At 51.6% G+C, this 20,512-nt stretch overlaps 10 protein-coding genes across 10 annotated transcripts; 5 read left to right on the forward strand and 5 right to left on the reverse strand.

Moving 5' to 3' along the window:
- Nucleotides 1–757: 757 nt before the first annotated feature.
- On the forward strand, nucleotides 758–1,610 carry MIND_01352800 (uncharacterized protein; the record flags this gene model as incomplete). The annotated part of the gene is made up of 3 exons (XM_037369959.1): nucleotides 758–1,213; nucleotides 1,266–1,392; nucleotides 1,441–1,610. The coding sequence occupies 3 exons, from the start codon at nucleotides 758–760 to the stop codon at nucleotides 1,608–1,610; spliced, it is 753 nt and encodes a 250-aa protein (XP_037213515.1).
- Nucleotides 1,611–2,051: 441 nt separating this feature from the next.
- Nucleotides 2,052–3,975, forward strand: MIND_01352900 (uncharacterized protein). Its single transcript, XM_037369960.1, has 9 exons — nucleotides 2,052–2,660; nucleotides 2,709–2,837; nucleotides 2,887–3,065; nucleotides 3,113–3,432; nucleotides 3,475–3,518; nucleotides 3,560–3,620; nucleotides 3,675–3,721; nucleotides 3,770–3,830; nucleotides 3,874–3,975. The coding sequence occupies exons 1-9, from the start codon at nucleotides 2,088–2,090 to the stop codon at nucleotides 3,906–3,908; spliced, it is 1,449 nt and encodes a 482-aa protein (XP_037213516.1). The 5' UTR covers nucleotides 2,052–2,087; the 3' UTR covers nucleotides 3,909–3,975.
- Nucleotides 3,976–4,611: 636 nt separating this feature from the next.
- MIND_01353000 (Amidase domain-containing protein) lies at nucleotides 4,612–6,619 on the forward strand (the record flags this gene model as incomplete). The annotated part of the gene is made up of 6 exons (XM_037369961.1): nucleotides 4,612–4,649; nucleotides 4,704–5,041; nucleotides 5,102–5,598; nucleotides 5,672–5,838; nucleotides 5,888–5,949; nucleotides 6,003–6,619. The coding sequence occupies 6 exons, from the start codon at nucleotides 4,612–4,614 to the stop codon at nucleotides 6,617–6,619; spliced, it is 1,719 nt and encodes a 572-aa protein (XP_037213517.1).
- Nucleotides 6,620–6,921: 302 nt separating this feature from the next.
- On the reverse strand, nucleotides 6,922–7,457 carry MIND_01353100 (Transcription initiation factor IIA subunit 2; the record flags this gene model as incomplete). Its single annotated transcript, XM_037369962.1, has 4 exons — nucleotides 6,922–7,008; nucleotides 7,064–7,240; nucleotides 7,277–7,364; nucleotides 7,420–7,457. 4 exons carry the CDS (start codon nucleotides 7,455–7,457, stop codon nucleotides 6,922–6,924), a joined length of 390 nt encoding a protein of 129 aa, XP_037213518.1.
- A 494-nt stretch (nucleotides 7,458–7,951) lies between these two features.
- On the forward strand, nucleotides 7,952–9,659 carry MIND_01353200 (uncharacterized protein; the record flags this gene model as incomplete). The annotated part of the gene is made up of 12 exons (XM_037369963.1): nucleotides 7,952–7,992; nucleotides 8,044–8,078; nucleotides 8,128–8,320; nucleotides 8,401–8,462; nucleotides 8,512–8,609; nucleotides 8,661–8,746; nucleotides 8,797–8,830; nucleotides 8,883–8,979; nucleotides 9,025–9,040; nucleotides 9,091–9,142; nucleotides 9,194–9,231; nucleotides 9,284–9,659. The coding sequence occupies 12 exons, from the start codon at nucleotides 7,952–7,954 to the stop codon at nucleotides 9,657–9,659; spliced, it is 1,128 nt and encodes a 375-aa protein (XP_037213519.1).
- A 50-nt stretch (nucleotides 9,660–9,709) lies between these two features.
- MIND_01353300 (4HBT domain-containing protein) lies at nucleotides 9,710–10,239 on the reverse strand (the record flags this gene model as incomplete). The annotated part of the gene is made up of 2 exons (XM_037369964.1): nucleotides 9,710–10,032; nucleotides 10,080–10,239. 2 exons carry the CDS (start codon nucleotides 10,237–10,239, stop codon nucleotides 9,710–9,712), a joined length of 483 nt encoding a protein of 160 aa, XP_037213520.1.
- A 994-nt stretch (nucleotides 10,240–11,233) lies between these two features.
- Nucleotides 11,234–12,726, reverse strand: MIND_01353400 (uncharacterized protein; the record flags this gene model as incomplete). Its single annotated transcript, XM_037369965.1, has 2 exons — nucleotides 11,234–12,664; nucleotides 12,724–12,726. 2 exons carry the CDS (start codon nucleotides 12,724–12,726, stop codon nucleotides 11,234–11,236), a joined length of 1,434 nt encoding a protein of 477 aa, XP_037213521.1.
- Nucleotides 12,727–13,094: 368 nt separating this feature from the next.
- MIND_01353500 (uncharacterized protein) lies at nucleotides 13,095–14,517 on the forward strand (the record flags this gene model as incomplete). The annotated part of the gene is made up of 2 exons (XM_037369966.1): nucleotides 13,095–13,917; nucleotides 13,970–14,517. The coding sequence occupies 2 exons, from the start codon at nucleotides 13,095–13,097 to the stop codon at nucleotides 14,515–14,517; spliced, it is 1,371 nt and encodes a 456-aa protein (XP_037213522.1).
- A 108-nt stretch (nucleotides 14,518–14,625) lies between these two features.
- On the reverse strand, nucleotides 14,626–18,664 carry MIND_01353600 (Glycoside hydrolase family 3 protein; the record flags this gene model as incomplete). The annotated part of the gene is made up of 19 exons (XM_037369967.1): nucleotides 14,626–14,632; nucleotides 14,680–14,714; nucleotides 14,795–15,065; nucleotides 15,115–15,134; nucleotides 15,188–15,248; nucleotides 15,299–15,420; nucleotides 15,469–15,584; nucleotides 15,639–15,750; nucleotides 15,797–16,662; nucleotides 16,719–16,955; nucleotides 17,006–17,085; nucleotides 17,136–17,275; nucleotides 17,323–17,771; nucleotides 17,815–17,853; nucleotides 17,905–17,931; nucleotides 17,988–18,093; nucleotides 18,143–18,238; nucleotides 18,297–18,342; nucleotides 18,399–18,664. 19 exons carry the CDS (start codon nucleotides 18,662–18,664, stop codon nucleotides 14,626–14,628), a joined length of 3,096 nt encoding a protein of 1,031 aa, XP_037213523.1.
- A 153-nt stretch (nucleotides 18,665–18,817) lies between these two features.
- Nucleotides 18,818–19,952, reverse strand: MIND_01353700 (uncharacterized protein; the record flags this gene model as incomplete). The annotated part of the gene is made up of 6 exons (XM_037369968.1): nucleotides 19,651–19,952; nucleotides 19,581–19,596; nucleotides 19,488–19,530; nucleotides 19,421–19,432; nucleotides 19,317–19,369; nucleotides 18,818–19,271 (listed from the first exon to the last, which is right to left on the reverse strand). The coding sequence occupies exons 1-6, from the start codon at nucleotides 19,703–19,705 to the stop codon at nucleotides 18,818–18,820; spliced, it is 633 nt and encodes a 210-aa protein (XP_037213524.1). The 5' UTR covers nucleotides 19,706–19,952.
- Between the last annotated feature and the right edge of the window lie 560 nt (nucleotides 19,953–20,512).

Here is a 20,512-nt window from a genome sequence, read left to right on the forward strand (position 1 = left end):
TCTGGTGGCACACTAGAACCCACTTCACGTTGAATTTGCGGGTTGGCAACGGTTGAACGGACTCAACGGAGGGAGGCTAGGCTGGACGGCTCCGCACCGTCACCTAGAAATAGCGAGATGCGTTTCGTGAATCATGGAGAGGGCAGTTGTGTCGCATCCGTCGAGATACAGCTTCGTGACGACGTTCCCTTGATTTCGATAAGCGTTGCAAGTTTCCCGAAACGATGCATGAAGCTGGGAATGATTCAGATGCGTAGAGGATTGGTGGAGGATGTCGATGTGCAAAAGTCGGTCGTGATACACCCCACCTCAACAGAGACCGTAAGCCTCCAGAGCAATCCGAGTGTCGCATAACAACCAATGAGAGACGGCTTGGAGACGGCAGCGGAAGTAGAGCGAGGGAGCCGTAATAAGCGCTACTCAATGCTGGTAGGGAGCCTCCAGATTGTCATTCGTGGCGAATAGTGGTTAGTAAAGTTATACCGGGTTCTTCCCGGCTTCACAACACAGTTGCATGAGTGTGGATACAAGCCGAAAGAAACACGTCACCGTGACTGACGCAATCGTGTCTGTGACAATACGCGGCATTGATGATTCCACGTGATCTTGCGACTTCCTCTTCCCCCTTTCATGTCTCTACCCCGACAACCTCTAACAGTCCACAACCAAACCCCCACCAGACCATCCCCTCCGTCCGCTTTTCACTTCCACAAAAGCCCCGTCTCGAATTTACCTCCACCAAAGTGCGGCGGCACTGATGAATAGACCCAATCACTCGTCACCACTCGCCGACAGCAGTCCATTGAGCGCATACAACCACAACGCCAACCGCAGTGGAGACCTATTTGACATGGACCAAGACCAAGACCCCGGCTCATCACCCACCGTTGCTGTCCAGACGCGTCGTCGAGCTCAGTACAAATCCTCGTCTTCGCGACCTCCGCGAGTGCCACCCTTGGTTTTGGGCTTCCCTCGTCGGGCAAGTGGTGGGGCTGACCTGGGTGCAGGTGCAGCCATGGGTGACGACGGAGATGGCTCCCAAGCAGCGTTTCTTCGGACCCGTCTGAAAAAGCGGTGCTTGGAGCGGGCGACCAAAGCGCGAGAGCGGGCGGTTAATAGAAAGCGTGGAGGGCAAATGAACATGTCGAGCAGCGATGGATTTGACTTTGACGAAGAAATGGACGATGAAGAAGAGGACCCGCTACTCGACGAAGTTAGTCTCCTTCTCCTCCTCTTCTCCCCTTCTGCCGCTCATTAGTTGTTAGCTTTTCATTAGAATCATGCGAAACCAGACACGCAAGACGCGCCGCAGCTATCTCCATGCCTATGACCGCGAAATTGGCTCGTCAGATCCAGCTCTTGAAGATCCTCTCGAGTGGGAGGATGAACTCGGTGTGTGGTTTTTTTTATCTCGACTTGCGTCTTATTTACCTTGTCCAGGTAATACTTTTGACCCCTTAACTTCTATTCCATCCGCCGTCGACGAGGACGAGGCACTACAAGACTACCTCGCGGCAGAAGCACTCGCAGACTTTGCTGACATTCCACCTGAAGAATTGTTCGGAGACGCTGAGAATGACTGGGACGAAGACACGATGGATGTCAGCTAGTCAGAAATGTTGGTTAGTACGTCTTGTGTTGCTCAGTTATTGTCTATCCTATACGTTGCACATCGTTACGGTTGTTTTGTCTCCCCCCCCGAAAAAAATCACCAAGCTCCCTCGCTAACGAACGAACGGATTTAGGTTAACTCTCTGTTCCGCTGGAAGACGCCGGAACTGCTGTGGGCGTATACTATGTCCCCGCAAAAGTATCAGGTATTGATCTGCACTAGTCTTTACCATTAAATACCACCCAGCGAACAGAACCTCACTCCGTATGCTTACCACCGCGGCCCAGGAACTACTAGACAAAGAGTTCAGCCGCCAGCGCCAATCTGACTAGCTTACATGAGAAAAGCCACTCCTTCGCCGCTGTCAATGGAAAGGTCGTTCCTCGGGTCGCTCTTACAATGATGCTCTGCGCTTCTCGGTCCCAGGCTGTCCCGTCTTGTCCTGTCCGTCGAGGACTTCAGCGAGTCCATTCGGATGGTAAACAGCGGCCTTTCCAGGCGTCGAGGCGGGGTCGCCCTCGTAATTGGCCTGACCACGATGGTCACGCTGCTCATTTTCCTTCGTTGGACAACGGGAGGCGGATTAGATCTGGCGAGGCTAGCACCATATGCAACCAGGCCCAGTATGGCGTCCGATAGCACTGAAACGCTTACGGTGGTTGAGATCGACGACGAATTCATCCCTCTCGAAGAAAACCCGAGCTATTCTCCGGTCGACACACTCCGTAATGAAATATTGCTCCATCCATTTACGAGCATTCCCAACCAAGCACACGTTCACGGCTTCACCGTCATCGACAATCTTTATCTCCGCCAAGGGACCTTTTATATCCTCGCGCCAAACGCAAGCCAGGTGTTTCCTCCGCGTCGGGAACTGATATCGAGGCCTGTAGAAAGCCGCGCAGGTGTGGATTCTGACCCAACCGACCAAGAACTGCAGTTTCTCGAGCCGGAGAGCCATGCTGCCGAGAGCATATTGGGCAGTCAGCGTGCGATGCGGGTCTCGGGTGTTTCTGTGGTGGTTTATGATCCTTCCCAGTTCATGCATGTGCGTTCTTCTGCAAGGAAGTTGCTGTCACCGTCTTACCCTCTGCAGCACTTTTACCACTGGTTTGGCGAGATAATACTCGGTTTCTGGCGCGTCTATACCCACACGCTGCTTGACTCGGACGTGGCACAGGTCGATTTTGGCCGTTTACCTCCCGTCGAGCGATTCCTTTTACCCGTCAGTACCACCCCGCGTTTGTGAGTCGATACGATGTGATCGTTTCCAGTTCATATCCTCGGACTCGGAATGGCGCGACAGGGCCGGAGTCGATGGTCCCCTCATGCGAGCTGCGTTCCCTAACTCGCTTATCGAGACAGCAGCATATTGGAACGACTTGAAGAAGCTCGACACAACCGTAATATTTGAGCGCACGATTATCATCACCCGGTCAGCAGCACATAAACAGTGAGTGGGCTTCCTGTTGGGATGGCTGGGTCGCTGAGCATCAATAGTCCCTTCGGCGGTGTTTGGTATAAAATGATTGCGGGCACGATGAACGTGACTGCACCTGAAGATTTCTGGCGGCCCATTCGGGAGAATGTCTGGGAGAGCATGTGGGGAACTCGCATGGCTGGGGTTGACGGAAAGCGACCAGTGGTCACCTATATTTCGCGGCAGGGTGGTGGCCGTCGTCTCAACGGGACAGACCACGAAGCCCTAGTGGCAGCGCTGCATGAGCTAGAAAGTTCGGGTCACTGTGACGTCCAGGTGGTGCAGATGGAGAAGATGATCCTCAAGGACCAGGTGGATGTGATGCGGAATAGCACGGCAAGTGAGGCCCCACCGCTCATCGATGTTAACTAAACCATCGTAGATCCTTGTCGGGGTACATGGCAATGGACTAACGGTATGTTTATCGTCAACCCAAAGGGAACGTGGCCTGCACTGACGGCCATTAGCACCAGCTATGGATGCAACCTTCGCCGCGCTCAACGGTTATAGAAATTTTTGCTCCGGAGGGTACGCATAGCATTCCTCGCACTGCTTGTTGGTTTTTTGCTGACTTTCTCTCAGCTTACGTGTTTGATTATGAAATGCTCGCTCGCAACATGGGACACAAGGTAAGGATTGTCGTCGCAATAGCGTCTTTCTGATAGTACCATGGACAGCACTATGCCGTTTGGAACGACACGTACCTAACCTTTGAAAAAGGCACCTACCACAAGGCAAGTATAAGAAGCCCTCTTGCCGTCACACTGAATACTCCTCGCAGGGCGTAAACTATCCGAAAGACTTCCACGGCAATAACATTCCAGTGCATGCGGCAACGGTTGTGGAAATTATCAAGTATCGACTGAGTGAAGGCGGAGAATGACCCGTGTCGGAATGTCCCGTATTTACTAGTAGCTGTCTTTCGAGGTTAGACAGCCCGGTTCTCTATCGCATTAGCTTTCCTTCTCCCGCTTCCCCGCCATCACGATTGCTGAATGTTTTCCCTTCTCTTCTTGAGTTACCTAGTAGCCGTCTCCCTCTATTTGGTAGCTTTCCGACCATTTCCCTTCCCAGTCCCCTCGCTGATAAATGGCTGTTGTCGAATTCGAACCTGGAGGCTTCAAGATAATAAAACACGACGCTGGGTTCCCTTGACCATACCACAATGCCCATCGTTTTCATTTTTATCGTTCCTTCTCTTCCCTGCTTCTGCGCTTCTATATTCTAGCGCAGCTTTTTTAGCGCCACCGGCATCACGAACGAATCTCGACAAGCAAGGATCCAGTGGCGCATATGCACACAAAGAAGGGGCAATGGCAGTTCTTTGCGATAGTAACGGTGGCTTGTCATCCGGCGGGGGCCTAAACGACTAGTCAACCAAAAGGCCCGCTCCTCTGATTTCCTCCTTCTTTTTCACCATTGCATCCATCTGCTTCTTGTCTGCTCCGGTCTATTGCCTTCGAACGACGCTTAAAACCTACTGCACCCCATCCATTTCCCGATTTTCCATCCCCCTTTCATGACGGCTTCTTCGAGTTCCGCACACCGTCGAGCTTGGTGAGCGCTCCCCCGTTTTGCCGCTCCTCATCTATACCAACGCTCGATTGATAGCGCATCGAAACGACACCAGCGTCAAGCGCAACTGGACTCTTTCTCCTCATATGAGAGTTTATACCCTCAAACACTCTCGGACAAGATCCACGGACTCTCCCTTGCCCAGCTCGTCGTCGAATGCAGTACCGGCTCGGTCTCTCTCCATGATGTGCTAGGGGTATACGGGAGAAAGACCCTCCAAGCACAACGGCTGACCAACTGCATATCCGACCTCATGTTTGACGATGCATTGGACAACCCCGCCTTCGTCGAAACATTTCATTGCGGCGAAGACTCGGATACGACTTCGTCGAATGCAACGTTGCGGGACTATCCATTGTTTGGGGTCCCGATTAGTTTGAAGGGCAAGCTCGTCTCCTCGTTTCAGCACCCGCTGCTGGACTGACGACCCACAGACAGCGTTGACATTGTTGGCCATGACAGCACTCTTGGTCTCTCTTCCCGCGTCGACAGACCTGTCCCCGCTTCCTCACCCATCGTCCGTCTGCTGAAGGATGCTGGCGCAATCATTCACGCCAAAACAACGGTCCCCACTTGTCTCTTCGCCAACGAAACTGCCTCGGACACATTTGGGCTGACCACGAATCCTTACAACCCCAGACATGGTGTCGGCGCTTCGACTGGTGGTGGTGCTGCATTGCTCGCTTGCGGTGGGAGCAAGATCGAGATTGCAACTGATTTAGCAGGGAGCGCGCGGATGCCAGCCCACTTTTGTGGAATATATGGGCTGAAGGGAAGCATTGGCAGGTTTCCAAGTCTGGGAACAGGTACGAGCATGCCTGGGTTGGAAAGTGTGCAGAGCGTGGCAGCGCCAATGGCGGCCAAACTAGACGACCTAGAGGAGTTTTGGAGAAGAGTTGTTGGGATGAAACCTTGGTTATACGACATGACGGTGCGTCTTATTTTACATAGGCCAATGGCCTTTCCGGTGTGGCGTCTGATGGCCGTCTGTGTCTTCCTTCTAGTGTGTTCCGCTACCATGGCAGCACGTCGATCTTCTGCTTGACGGTCGCAAGCTCAAATGGGGTGTCATTTGGGACAATGGAATTTGTCCTCCGACGCCAGCTTGCAGGCGAGCACTTTCGAATGTGGTGCATGCCCTCAAATTGCAAGGCCACGAGGTTGTCGATTTGTCGGGTTTCTGCTCTCTCCACGGCGTGAGCTGATGAAGTTATCTCTAGTTGCCCGCCTAACGTTGAAGAGCTGCTCATAGTCGGAAATCAGCTCGTCTTTGCGGATGGAGGTCAAACCGAGCCACCTATTGGTCCGATATCCTGCTGACATATAATTTTCCAGGTGAACAAATCCGTAACGCGGGTTTCCCTGGAGAAACACTCAACCGTCCACTCCAAAACACGTTGTCCCTTCTCGCACTCCCGCGTTTCGTCAAACGCTGCCTCGCCTTCTTTACTTCTGACCCATTCACCTCGAACCTCTTCTCCGTCACGCATACGAAATCGGTCGTGGAAGAACGCGCTCTCGTGGTTCGACGCGATGCGTTGCGCGAGGAGTGGTACCAGCGATGGATGGAAGAGAATCTGGACTTTGTGTTGAGTGTACCACATCCATTGCCAGCACTTGAAAACGGAACCGGAGACAAGACAAGCTTGCTGAGTGCTGCATATACCTTCTTGTGGAACATGCTCGACTACACTGCTGGGGTATTACCGGTGACAACGGTCGACAAGGAGCTCGATTCGTTACCGCCGGGTGGGGTTTCTGGCGCCAATGGGATGACGAGTGCGGCCAAAGGCATCTGGAGCATATATGACGCAACCAAGATGCATGGACTACCGGTGGGGGTGCAGATTTCTGGTCGAAGAATGGAAGAAGAAAAGGTGTTGGAGGGCATGAAGGTCATTGAGGCAGCATTGAAAGCAGCTCGGACACCTTATGTGGCTCCTATGATATGACTGAGCAGAGCTGCGGTAGTCAGACTTGGATAGCACACCTCTTATATTGTCGGGGGCACTGAGATCGTAGCCGAACTAAGAGTCCTTTAAACTTGCGTGCTATGATGACAAATCGCGCGAAGAGATGTATTGAGTTACTCTAAAGACGCAGACGTAGTAAGTAGCATGGTGTATGTCCACGATAAGATACCGGGTTGGCCACTTAGGCCGTTCAGGTGGTTAGCACGGAAGGTATCCGACGGTCCATACAAAGCGAGCGAAGTCCACGAAGGAAAGCGAGCGGTGCTGGGGGAGGGTATGAATTACTTTTTGCCCGCTTCGATTGCCTCTCCGTTCTTGCACGCAATAATCTTGATACGCGGAGTTTGAACGACTTCGTTCGATTCCATCTTAAAAGACGCTTGCTTGACCACAAAGGTCCATACATCGTCGCAAAGCCGATACGTTTTCAAGTGACCCTGAAATGAATAAGTCAGCAAAGTGAGAGGCGAGAAAGAAGAAGAGATTGGAGGGAGTCTCGGAAGGGAATATATGGACCTTGAGCGTTGTCTTGGCTTTGACTGACTTGACCATTGTGTCCGCAAGAGATTTGTCAAACTGTAAGGCGAGAAGGAGTGAGAACTAGTGCAGAAGCTTGTTGATATTGAAAACACTGACCTGCTGGAGAACCTTCATAGCTAGCTGAGGGGTAATGGCCCCGCTCGTGATGAGCTCATCGAGTGAGTCGGTGAGCGCCATTCCGAGCCTGAGGGAAATGCTTGAGCATTCTTTAGTTCAAAAGCGTAGACTTGAGGGCGCACGAGGAGCCACGGTAGAACTCGTAGTACGCTGTAGCCATCGCAGCAGGTCTGTGGGGGCAAGGCTCGGTCGTGGATCGGAAATGAGCTAAGCCGAGGCACGTGTTATCCTCCCACAGTCATCTCACCGTCCGATTCTACTCATGGATTCTGTTCGTTGTAACTGCAGGCCAGATTTGACGCTTGCAACTACTCTGGAGACGCAAGCGATCATCATGGCACTAGCAAGTCAAAGAACTTTTGTTAACTCAGCGAATGGTTTCTTTTCCGTGTATGCGTATGATCCCATGTTTTTGGCAAGCTCGCTACTTATAATTAGAACTTCAGAAGCAGCTCCACCGCCCGAGACCGACGTGCTTCGGTCAAGGCTTCGGTCATAACGTGCGGCGAGTCGGCGACATTGGCAACGGAAACTCCCGAACCCTGGGATTATGATCTCCGAATTTTTCTGGTGTTCCGTCTTTCTTCTTAGCACCATCCAGCTCACGAACCAGTCCCACCTGCGGATGCCCTCGTCGCCTCGGTCCCAGGCTGGATGCTCGAAAGTCTGCCTGAAGAGACTATCCAAACTCAGTTGTGAGTTCATTTGCACTCTTTAGCTTCAACGCGAACCGAAAACCTGTCCAGAACGAGCTCGCGCCATCTCGTTTTTGTCCCCTTCGGTATGGGCTGTTCAGATACCTCATATCTTCCAACCGACTGCATTCCAAGTTGTGATCCTCTACGACTACCTCTTGACGCTCGATGTAGAGGTTTCGCGGTACTGGGGAACACGAGTAACATGGGGCTCTGCGCTGTTCTTTGCCAATCGATATGTCGCACTGCTTGGGACCGTGCCAATTGTTGTAGAGTTCTCCCTTACTACTAGCGACCCCGCTAAGCGACAAGTGCGCTTAATAACCCCGTTCTTCGTTCGCTACTCACCGAACACCAGATGTTTCTAACACTCTCTGCCTCCAAGGACACACGCTGAAATTTCTCTAGGTGTTTTGCATTCCACATCTACCACGAATTCTTCGCTGTCTTTTCCCAACTCTTGGTCGCCAGTACATCATCCATCTATCTTCGGCCATACAAACACTAATCACACGACAGTCCTGCTAATAACGCGCACTTACGCTCTATACGAGAGAAACAAGGCTGTCTTGGCGCTAATGGTCCTCGTTACCCTTGGTGCCCTAACAAACGGCTTGGTCAGTGTCTACTTCAGGTGTTAGTTACGTTGCTTAAGGGTTCTTGGACAGGTTCTCCTTCTGTTTGGTAGCTCACACGACACTCTCGACGACCGTCTCAAACTGCTTGGATGTCCTGGGGCAACACCACGCGACGCGTATGTGCAGGTTTCAGGCCCCTCTGATCGGTTGGCTGAACCAGCTTTAGTGCCATACGCTCCGGAATTGCGTGGACCGGCATGGTCTGCGCGTTTCACCTGTTAACGCTCAAAGATGCTAATCGTGCTTCTTCAGCTGGTCTTTGATGTGACGATATTCCTCCTCACCGTCTTCAAGGCCCTGAGGCATGGGATCCGAGGAAGGAATCTTTTTTCTATGCTCCTTCGGGATGGTGAGTGCCTTCAATTGCCTGCTAGCGATGCTGATGAGCTTATAGGTGCTATGTACTTCGCGTTAGTGCTCATCCAAGGGGGCCCCATACTAGACTCATTGTGACCCTTAGAATCATCATCGCAGCGAATGCATGGAACATCGAGACATACATCACCGGTGGCGTACGTGCACCATGTTCGTAGCTTTCCGAGCTTAATAGTCCCCCCAAATAGCCGATTATTAGTGGTGCGGTAACGACCTTAACTAATGTGTGCGTGCCCTCTATTTCCACGTTTTTGCCTGTACCTGATATAGCCATCTAGCATGTCCTCTGTGATCATCTCTCGCCTGATGCTCAACCTGCGCGACCCACGTATCTTGAGCTCTCACCATCGCCATTCACGAACGGACGGAACATCGACATTGGATGTTGACGAAACGGCGGCCCCGATGACGACCGTATTGACGATGACCACGTTGGACAATAACGATACTGCCCCCGAATTCCGTCCTGGTCGATCAAGGAGAAGCAGTTCCGGGAGGCGAATTGCCAGCGTGGATGACGAGAACAGTATTGCACTACAGACGCTACCAAGGGGCAACCGGAAAGCGACAGCAAAGCGGGATTCAGACGAGGATGGCACAGCTCGGCCTGTATATTTGACGCACGATCACGACTTCTCCCGGAGCCAGCTATGACCAGAAAAAACAGACCCTAATTGTATCGATAGTAACTTAGACATGTCTTGTTATTTAACATACTTCGTATGGCTGCCCGCTGCAACGACCGCTCGACCACCAGCCTCGTCCTCCTTCTCTATGGTCACTCTGGCAAATGCGAGGGTAGAGCCCACCCGTTCTGCGCTCCCCTCAATAAACAGAGTGTCTCCTTCCCGCGCGGTCCCGACGAAAGAGATATGCATGTCGGTAGACACGCCCGTTTTGGCGCTGCCCGCTGAGGCCACGACAAGGCCGCCCACTAGATCGATGATGGTTGCAGACAAAGAACCGTGCAGGACTGTTAGGACGGCAATGAAAGGGGGCCCAAGGATTAAACAGAGGACGGACTGGACTTGGAGTTGACGTGGACGGGCAATACGACCAGTTTCAAGGACACACGCCCGGTGGTCGCGGCAGTCAGGATGACCGAAGACAGGAGGAGTTGGTAGATCGGCGAGGAGGTGAGGTAGTTGGTGAGAACGGTTTGAACATGCGAGAGCACTTGAGCATCTGAGGAAGGTTTGGTTGCTGGTGGGTTTTCAGAGTTGGAGGATTCCATGGGCGCAAACGTCGCAGGCAAGGTCAGAACCGTCAGATTTCCAGTATGGTGCACTTGGTTGAGAGTTTGTGCAAAATACGAGCAAGAAGATGCTGTGTTCAAGCTCAGAAATGAGTGACAGATGTGATGCCGTAAACTTGTATTCCACGACTACCCCCACAAGTCCATATGCAAACAGTTCTACGTAGAGTCCTTGAGCTCAAGCGTCCATACATCGCCATCGTAGTCCTCCGCCAAAAGTCCCGCAAACTTTGTCCGTCCACCCAGTAAATCAGCTCTCGTCATTCCGCAACGATACCCTATGGCCGGCCCCGCGCTGCTACTAGTATCCGCCCTCAGACTCTGCATGTGCATCTTCCACTCATAGAACTGCCCCTCGTCGACCTGCAAACTCAAGGTGTCTCCAATAGTGCGAAAAACATCCCCAACCGTGACCCCCCCGTGAATAAGGGCATGGACGGTGAAGACCCAGGGAAGCTCTGTAACGACCAGCGTGAGGGACGGAAGTGCCGGGAACGTTGCTGGCGCGGCGAGCAGGCAGCACGGCGACACTTTGCCGGCCAGGGAGATGGGTATGCGGCTATTTGGGGCGAGGACGGGATGCAGTCTGAGAACGACGCTAGTGCTGTCAGGAAGTTGCGACGGGAGCGCAATTGGTCGTAATTGCGGCACCTTGGGGGGCTCCATCGTGGGCATCGCTCGCCGCCCTTAACCTTGGCAATGTCTTTCTGTGCCCCGCTATCCAGACCCACTACCACCCTCTAGCATCCGCTTCCAAGTCGTACCCGCGTCGCTGCCTGTTTGCAACAGTTTATCGGAATGGCATATGCCGGGAGCGACCCCACCTTGATAATGAATAGCTTGCACGCCCAGTATTGTCGTTGGAGACTGAGGGAAACTGGAAATGTGCATCCACTACTTGCAAGCGCCATTGCTTTATACGATCGACTAACGGTCTCCATCGCCGTTGCTAGAGCAATCAGAGATAATAATATTATCTTATCTCGTCCTCTTTTTCCGACTCCTCCCCTGAATCTGAATCTGAACTGGAAGCTATCAATGCTCCCCTTGCTCTGAAAATAGCCAACACGTCTTCTCTTGTGACCTCCGTTTCGCAAAGTCCTCCGTCGTCTTCCCCATCGCTTTCCCACTCCTCTCCATCACTGCTGTCCGACTCCGAATCTGACGGCTCAAAATCCCCGTCATCCAAGTCTTCTTTATCTTCAGTATCAATCGTCATCCGGAGCATCTCTGCAAGTCGCGAATCTTTCGGGGGGTCGATAATAGTCGGTAGTTGGCGCAACTCCGCATTATCCCCAACCTCTGCATCGTCTGAATCAGGTGGTGGCCAAACCAGAAACTCGGCCGCTATAAACGGGACGAGTCGAAATGACTTCAACGCAGGTAACATCCTCCTCAGTTCCCCAACATCGAGAACTTCTCCGAGATTGACCAACTCTGCATTGTGATGGTGGACAATGTCGAGGGATGTGACGGTAGTATACACTGGCTGAATCTCTTCTGCGTGGAATACGTCGTTGAATACAAAGTCTCCCGCATTGATTTGTTGAATCCGCGGACACAAAGCAAGCATTTGGTGCATCATTCTGGGGGTTGCGACACTCTCGGCCACAGAAAGTGATAGAATAGTCTTCCCGCAGGCAGAGAACAAGCCAAGTAGGGTAGCCTCAATGGTGTTTCTCAAAAAAATCAAGACGTTTTGAGCGGGTACGAGGCGGAGAGCCGTTAGCGCGGGAAACGCCCATGTATTGGGAAAGTGCGAGTCGTATGATAGGACTAGCCGAAGGTTTACCAGTTTGAGGAATAGCATTCGAGGAACCCGGAGCTGGCTGAAAACAGCGTCTGGCGGAAGAGGCAAGGTTGCGTCGACAAGTGTCTGACAAACTTGACGCAGGACGTGGAACATTGCTGGATGGTTAAGACGGAATATATGCAAACTGGTCAACTGGAAAGCGGAGAGTTGAAACGGAGGACCGCATATATCCGCCCCTATCACAGGGGTCGAATTCAACTCCCAGTCAACAAGATTGGGACAGAGGTCGAACAGCGTGTGCAGTGCTTGTTCGTGGACTATGGCGTAGCCGGAGGGCATAACGTAGCACATGCTGGCGCTCTTCACCAGTTTGGCGAGATCTGCCCGAGTCTGGAGCGTCTCGACGAGGGCAACGAGTTGGCCAATTGTCGAAAGTGATATATGCTCATAGAGGAGCTCGGCCGCGACGCGATACCACGACCTGCACACGCTGGCGAGGGATATTTTTGTCCGCCGATCCACGGAGCAGCGGGCGCGGGGGAAGGGAGGTTGTTGGTGGGCATATTGTTTCGTCCAAGAGGGTGGAAGGGCGCAGTGGAAGATTTGGAGGAGTATCTCGTCAGGGACCTCTGGCTGTCCATGGAAATGCGCCTGCAAGCGTATAATTTAATGATTGAGAGGTTCGCCTCAAGTACTCAGGCTGTACTTACCATTCTGTAGGTGGAGGAAAGGGAGAAAATCTCAGTGCTGACATTCGACTGGGCGGAGGAAGATGACAGAAAGGCGCATTATATGAGGAAGCGGTCGAAGTTACTAAGCTGAGGTGACGTCATCGTATTTCGGCCGGAATCAAGCCAAAATCACTTCTACATTCAACGTTGTCAACATTCACCACGGAAAAACGAACCCTTCTGCGGCGTTCGTAGCGAACCCGGGTCCCTCGCCTCATAATCCAGATTGACGACCAAAGTGTGTGTGTGCCTGGTGAGGCCTGGGTCTGACTCGACTCGGACGGTGATATGTTTCAGAGTTGGGACCAACATCTTGCCCAAAGACCACAACAAACTCGTCCTTGCCACTCATGCCATGGCTCCCTGCTGAGCTCATAAACCTAGTGGTCACCCATGTCGATGACGGGTACGGTAACAGAGGCACGCTCGCATCTTGCGCTCTTGCCGCGCAAGTTTTCCGCCACCCAGCCCAACAACAACTTTACCGCCATCTCTACATCGACAACTACTGGAGCGGCCCCCGCCGCTCGCCTGCCACAGTTGCCGCCCATTTCGCTGCATTTCCGCACTTGGCACGTCTTGTAACTTCTGTGGCATTATCACTTGCCTTCGACACGTACTCTCAGACTTTGGAGCGGCGGCTTGACAGCGTCCGCCCGCTGCGTTCATTGCTAAAGCAGCTTACCAATGTTTCTGTCGTGTCAGTCTGGTCGGTCGACGCTGTCGTTGACCAACTCCAATGGAGTTCCTCGGGAAAGGATTTCACAAACGCAATTGAGGAGCTCATCCAAGACCTAGTTTCAAGTAGCACTTTGCGTCAGCTCGAATTCAGCGACTTCCGGGACATACCCCACACGTTCATTAATCGCATGCTTACTGCCTGTCCAACTGTATCGATTCTGGGTCTTTCTGTTGTCCACAATGACGATACGAGTCCACTCGATCAAGCTGACTTGATGCCATCCATTGCCATTGAACGCCTCAAAATTGGAATTATCGACATCAGTAACCCTATCATGTTCAAGTTGGTTCTCCCCCATGTAACATCCCTGCGCACCCTGGTGCTTACCATGGCCGGCTTCAGTTGGCATGCTGAGGTTGCCCAATCCAAGGTCTACGAACTATGTCTAGCTGTTAGTAAAACATTGAAGTATCTGTCCTTAAAATTGCCAGGTAGGCGTCTTCCCTCATTCCATAGTACTATCAGCTGAGTATGTCATATCAGCTCCTGAAAAAGACCACGCGATCACCTCATTCTCGATACCGCCTCTCCCACACCTTCAGTATCTGCAAATCGGGTTCGAGAACTACCCCAACGGTGACACAGCTATGTTCGCGCCTCCTCCCCGCTTGCTCACAATTCTCGCCGACCTGTTGGTCGGTGGCAATCTGCCTTCACTCAGCGAGCTATGGCTTCGCCCTGACCTGCCCCTTTCCGGATGGCATAAAATTACCAGCGACACCTTCGCATTTCCCACCGGAAGCTCGACACCAGCCTCGCTCAAAACTCTGGACGATCTTCTGAAAGGTTGTTCTGCGGCCGTCTATTGTGTTCCCCGCTTCTACCCATCACATAGCTACGCTCGGAAGAGCAAGCGTGCGATGGACAGACTTGACGATAAGGAGCATGCTTATGTTTTTTCGGCGTATGTACATGCCTTGCGTGCGTCGCTCCCTACTGCGACTGCCTTGGGCCTCAAGATAATCGATTACCAACTGGGCGAAGAGTGGAAGAACTACGAGGTGGATTTTTTGGACATAGGGGACCCGTAGTTTGCGTCAGGAACTGGCACGACAGTTTGTGTTCCCAACTCGAGTTTGCTGAATTGTAGCCAGATAAATATTTACATGCTTGAGTCCTTCGCTCTTATAAGTACATTGTCAATGTCTAAAAACTATCAATATCGGAATAAAACACAAATACGAACAACAAACCTCAAATACAGGTCAAGGTCACATTGGTTGCTGTACTAGCCAACCTGCCAGAATCCTCGAGCAATGCAAAGGTGTAGTCACCCTTCTGCAGCTCCCATTCATACTCCCGATTGACCACCTGCAGGAATCGGTCGACTTCCAAGTCCATATCCACCACCGCACTTTCCCCAGCATCTAAATAGACCCTAGAGAACGCAACAAGCTGCTTGACGGCCACTGTGATTGTGGAGACACGTCCTGCGCGGAGGAGATATACTTGAGGGACATAGCTTCCTGCGACATTGCCAGTGTTTGTGATCCTCGTCGAAAATGTGATGTTAGAACCCAAAGAAAAGGTCTTTTGGCCACGCGTGTTGAAATCGGAGCTTTCGAAAGTGGTATACGAACTAGTTGGGATGAATACGAGTGAAAGAAAGATTGTTCGAGAGAACCTACAGCCCATATCCGAAGCTATACTGGAATTATCGGGTCAATATCTGAAGGTACTATTCAAGTGAACGACACCTACGATGGGGTAAGAACCAGCATTCTCGTCCGTATAGTTGTTGGCATGTGCAGTCGATTTATAACTGATGTGACGAATGAGAATGACCGTCACAAGAAAGGTCAAACCACGCACTTGTAATACACCGGCAATGTGCCGACATCGAAAGGCACGCTAAGTGGGACCCTCGCGCCAGGATTGTACACGCCGAAGAGGACATCAGATATTGCTTGTCCGCCAGACTGTCCAGGGAAGAACTATACCCGCAGAGTGAGCTACTAGAAATTTATAATGCCTGGACTCACAGCGTTGACTACCGCGGCAGAATTGGTGTAATGCTCAGGTATGGCAAACGGCCGGCCGCCTTGCAGAACCAGAATGACGGGCTTTCCAAGATCATATATGGCATCAGCGAGAACGGCTGAATTGAAGTTAGCGGGTGTCTCCTTCTTACTGCTCGAGAACGAGGTCTTACTTTGATTTGGAGACAATCCCAATGTTGCGCGATCCCCACTCTCTCCATCGCTGTTCCAATTTGCACCAACAGCAAGAACAACGACATCCGCCTTCTTCGCAAGGTCAACAGCCTTTAACAGATAAGTTTCTAGCGCAGTCAAAACAAATGTTGCTCACTCGTTTGACTGCATCCCGCCGGTCCACTAAATTCCAAAACAGCTCTACCTCGGCATTCAAGCTACCAAAATTTGCCCTCTTGATGACCGTATTGAAGGCCTGGAACTCCAGTCGCAGTTGGTGCTTCGCGCCGGCTTGGAATAAGAACTCCACACCCCCAGGCGGTGGCTGAGCGTTATCCACCCCCACCTGGATATTGCCGATGATAGTGTTGTTGGGTGAGAGGACCTTCTCCGCGACCAAAACGCCATCCACGAAAAGACGAGCTGAGCAGTTCGCTGCTGCAGCAACACCCAGCCAGCCATCGACAGGGGCTCCATCTACCGGAACCTCAAGTTCGCCTTCCCAGATGACACTGAAGTTATTCGAAGGAAGACCGACAGGCGGGTAGAGTCCCCAATCGCGGTTTGGTGTCTCTTGTAATGTGAAAACCGGCTCCGAGAAATTTGTGTCGGCGAAGTAGGTCCCGCGCATGCCCAAAGCACCTTGAAACGAGAGGAGATAGTTCGGAATGTTGTATTGACCATGATAGGTCCATGTGTCTGCGCCCCAGCTCGACACAAGTTGTGTAGAAGGATAGTGCGTTTCCAAATGTGCTTTCATCGCCTGCCGGATGGTACTGGAATGATTGGTCGGATACATTCCCCATTGCCCAGAATAGTCGCCGTAGTTGAGCATATCGCCGAACGGCCCAATGAGGGCCATGGTTCTGAGATTTTGCGATTTGGGATCGAGTGGGAGAATGCTGTTTCGGTTCTCGAGGAGAACAATACTCTTACGTGCGGCATCAAGCGTCAGTGGGGCGTGTTCGGTGGTCAAGGATTGGACGTTAATGGTGTCGGAAAGATATGGGTTATCGAATAAACCTTGAATTAGCTTGAGCAAAATGGCATGGCGACAGGGTAAAATGTGTGATACCGACCGAGGTCGTACTTGACACCCAAAATCTTTGTGACATGGTCCTTCAAAGTCGCTTTCTTTACTGTTCCATTGGCAACAAGATCAATGGTGCTGTTGACCCAAACATCGATCGGAAAGTCATAGAAATTGACCATGCCGCCAGCATTAAACCACTGTGCAATAGCATCCGCCGGAGAAGAAGCGACACCATGGCTTGTGAAGAGCTGCTCCATACCGGTATCATCTGCGAGAGTAAACCCTGAAATACGTCAGTACAAGTCAGACTCGCACAATTCAAGATATCCCAACCATCGAAACCCCACTCTGCCAATGCACCATAGAGGACGGGATGCACATGAGCAGGAATTTCGTCGAGCTCATTGTAAGACCTGCCGACGAATAAGAATCAAGTAAGATAAGTACTGAAGCAATGGTTGACATCATGACACCTCTCGCAAAACCGAGGTCGACCACGGCCTTGAACGGGACGAGCATCTCTTGCATTACTTCGCGCAAGCCCCGCCCCATATGAGGAGCCGCGTTTAGTCCTGATTTCGGGCTTCCGTAGGCGGCAAAATGCTTTGGAAGCTCAGTATCGCAACTGGATTCACGGACTGATTTCTTACCTTCATGACTGGGACGACAGCATCTGGGTCGGCCCAAGACCCGTTCTTCGACAAACCCCTCGCAAACTGAATCCCCATCAACGCTGTATGCACATAATCTTCTCCCCACGCCTCCTGCACCCTGCCCCATCGAGGTTCTTTGCCCAAATCAAGAACCGGAGCCAGACATGCATGAACACCAATTGCACGAGCCTCTGTTCCAATTGCCCGTCCCACGTCGTATACCAGCGAAGGGTCGAACGAAGCCGACAGACCGATAGCTTGCGGGAACATACTCTGTCGGAAAGACCCCACACCATGAACACATTCGCCGAATGCCAAAAAGGGGATCTTGAGGCGCGATTTTTCGAGGTTTAGTTGTTGGATGCTGTTAAATTGTGTGCTGTTGGTGGGGTACCAGTCATGAATAACACCAACACTCGCGGTTGGGTCAACCTCCATCGCAGTGTCTGTGAGTGGTTAACAAGGGAGTGAGTTAGGTGACCATATTACCGTAACCTGCGTTGTCCGAGTTGATGCCAATAATATTATCTGCCGGAATAGTTGAAGTCCAGAAATTTAAGCAGAAGTTCCATTACGCACCAGCAAACATAAGATGCATCTGGATAGCTGTACACGATGAGCACCACCACAAATTTTTGAAAAAAATTGGAAGCGACACTCACCAAGCTCCGAGACTGTCATCTCGTTAACCAAGTCAGCAATAAACTTGTCTTTGTTCGTTGCGACATTTCCGTGCTGGGCGATATTCATCGGCCTCTGGATTGAATCCTGTGGAGCATATTTTAGAATACGAGGAAAAGACGGATGATATACCAACTGAGAACGCAGACACCACATCGTTCAGGAACGCGTCCTTCTTGGACCGCAGGCGGGGAAGATCGACCGTGGAATTTGCAGAGACCAACTCAGAACCCTGCAAAGCAGTTTAGCATCGAATAAGCGGGCAAGGAGACAATCAACTGGAGGCGTACTGCGAGGTGATGAAGGAGCTCGTCAAGAAGCGCTTCGACCGTCCCTCTGGCGTTCAGGCTTGAGACCGAACGAGGTTGAGCACCTGCATTGCGAGCGCTCACGCTTGCGCCGAGCAAGAGGACGAGCGACCCCGGACCGGGGCACCGCATCGTCCAGCTGGAGTAACGAGCGTGCGGAAGCGAGAACCCAGGTGTGTGGAGTTAAGAACGACGGAGGTCTGTGTTGGGCTTGTTAAGTTGTTGGAAACGATGAACGTTTGGAGGAAGAAGTCGCGATTTGACAGCGAATCACGTGAGCAACGGCGGACTTCCTTGATTTTGACTTGATTTTTGACTTGTTTATGGAGCTGCGCTGCCAACGAATACATGAATATTTAGGTCATACATACTAGTACACAGTAGCTACTTTTTTGAAACTCCAGATAGATATTCATTCTCAGGCCTTGAACTTCCTCTACGACGCGGGATCTTGGCGGGGTCCAAAGAGACAACAGACTTTCAACGTCAGAACTTGAGCATTCCTATGCATCGCTGGCTGAGCCTGAGCCTGAGAGTGATGGGCTTCTGGCGACAGGCGGGGTCGTTTCATGATGCTTTTCTTCCATGTCCATCCCAGGTTCCAAGTCGCCCTTTTCCTTCCCTTTTCCCTTTGATTTGGTCTCTGGCTGCGCCATCATAGCTAAGCCCGCCGCCAATGGGTCTTTGGCTTTGACTCCGGCAAGACTATCTTCATCTTGATCATCCAGCCACTCGTCGTACTCGTCATCTTGTTCATAATCGACTCCATCGAAACGACTCGCATCCACAGGAGCACCCATGGTGCCAATGATACGAGAAGCGAGGGATCTTGAGCGCGCGAAGACGAGCTGCTCGCTGGCGATGTGAGTGGCCTCGCCATCAATTTTGCCATCGAGTTCATCGTAATAGATACCCCGAAGCATGAGCAGGAAGCGACAGATTATAATTGTGCGGAAGCTGCTCCAAATTAGCCTATCACCACAAGAAAAGACGAACACGAACACAGGGGTATAATATGGAACAACCCAGTAATCATATCGTGTGGCAAATGCGGGCTAAGAGGCGTTAGCTGGTAGAAAACATGAAAGCAGCAGTTGTGATCCTACCACATGGTCAAACTAGAGTACCGCAGTATCATCAATCTGGAAGACCGGTGGGTTTGAGGGTACTTACGATCAATACAAGCATGTCAGCTAGGGAGAGAACGAGAAGGGCGCTGCATTGCATCAGTCAGCGAGGAGTTACCGAAAAAGTAACCGGTCATACATGAAATAAATACAGCCTGTTGAGCGTTGGTCATTGAAACACATAAACCAAAAAGCAAGCGGAAACTCACCCGTTCTAAGCAAGATACGACCCAAACCAGCTCGTTCTTTGCCTCCAATTCCCATGGGCAATTCGCTATTGCGAAGATGGAATGTCCGATTCAACGTCACTGCGATGACGATGCTTTCCGAGAGAATGTCAGCCGCTATTCCCGCAATTCGCACTGGAACGAGTTAGAAGATGGACGACGGGGAAAGGAAAGTGTAGTTCTGAGTGCGCTCAGTTATTTCGAAGGAAAATTTTGGGGAAAGCACGTACACATCGGTCATGGACGATTGGAGAAGCGAGGTAAGCCAATTGACAACCGTAACGATCAACACCCTGCGCCCACTGGTGCGAGTATACGAACTACGATTGGATCAGCTTGACACTATCTGCCGTATTATGGGCACGGACCGTAGGAGTAATGGCGGATGGCAAACACAAGAAAAACACCAGGCCCGCAAGGCTCCAATTTTTTTTCTGTCAGAGCCAAGACACGGAGAGACGAGAACACTATCGGAACCGTACATGAGCGAACTAATCGGAAGGAAGTTGTACATACATCCGAAGCCAAGTGTACGGACCAACATCGGGAAGATTTGAACGCGCACGGCGATGTTGCATCTACCGGTCATAAGAGATGAGACGGCTGTGTCTTGCTAACTCGACTAGGAATAGAACATACCCCTGCGATGGAGTCAGTTGAAGGACATGAAAGAAGCGGCCATGAGAGATATTACTGACATGCGGGGTCATGTACCATGAGGCCAGCAAGAGGACTGCGATTTTTTCAAAGAGAGTCCCATAGCGCATCATCACGTATAGAGCAGTCGACCCATTGAGTTTCCGGGTCCAAACTCTGCGGACTTCTTCACCCAAAGTGATGATAT

Source organism: Mycena indigotica (assembly GCF_014461135.1).
Source record: "Mycena indigotica strain 171206Taipei chromosome Unknown Mind.scaff0016, whole genome shotgun sequence".
Lineage (NCBI taxonomy): Eukaryota > Fungi > Basidiomycota > Agaricomycetes > Agaricales > Mycenaceae > Mycena > Mycena indigotica.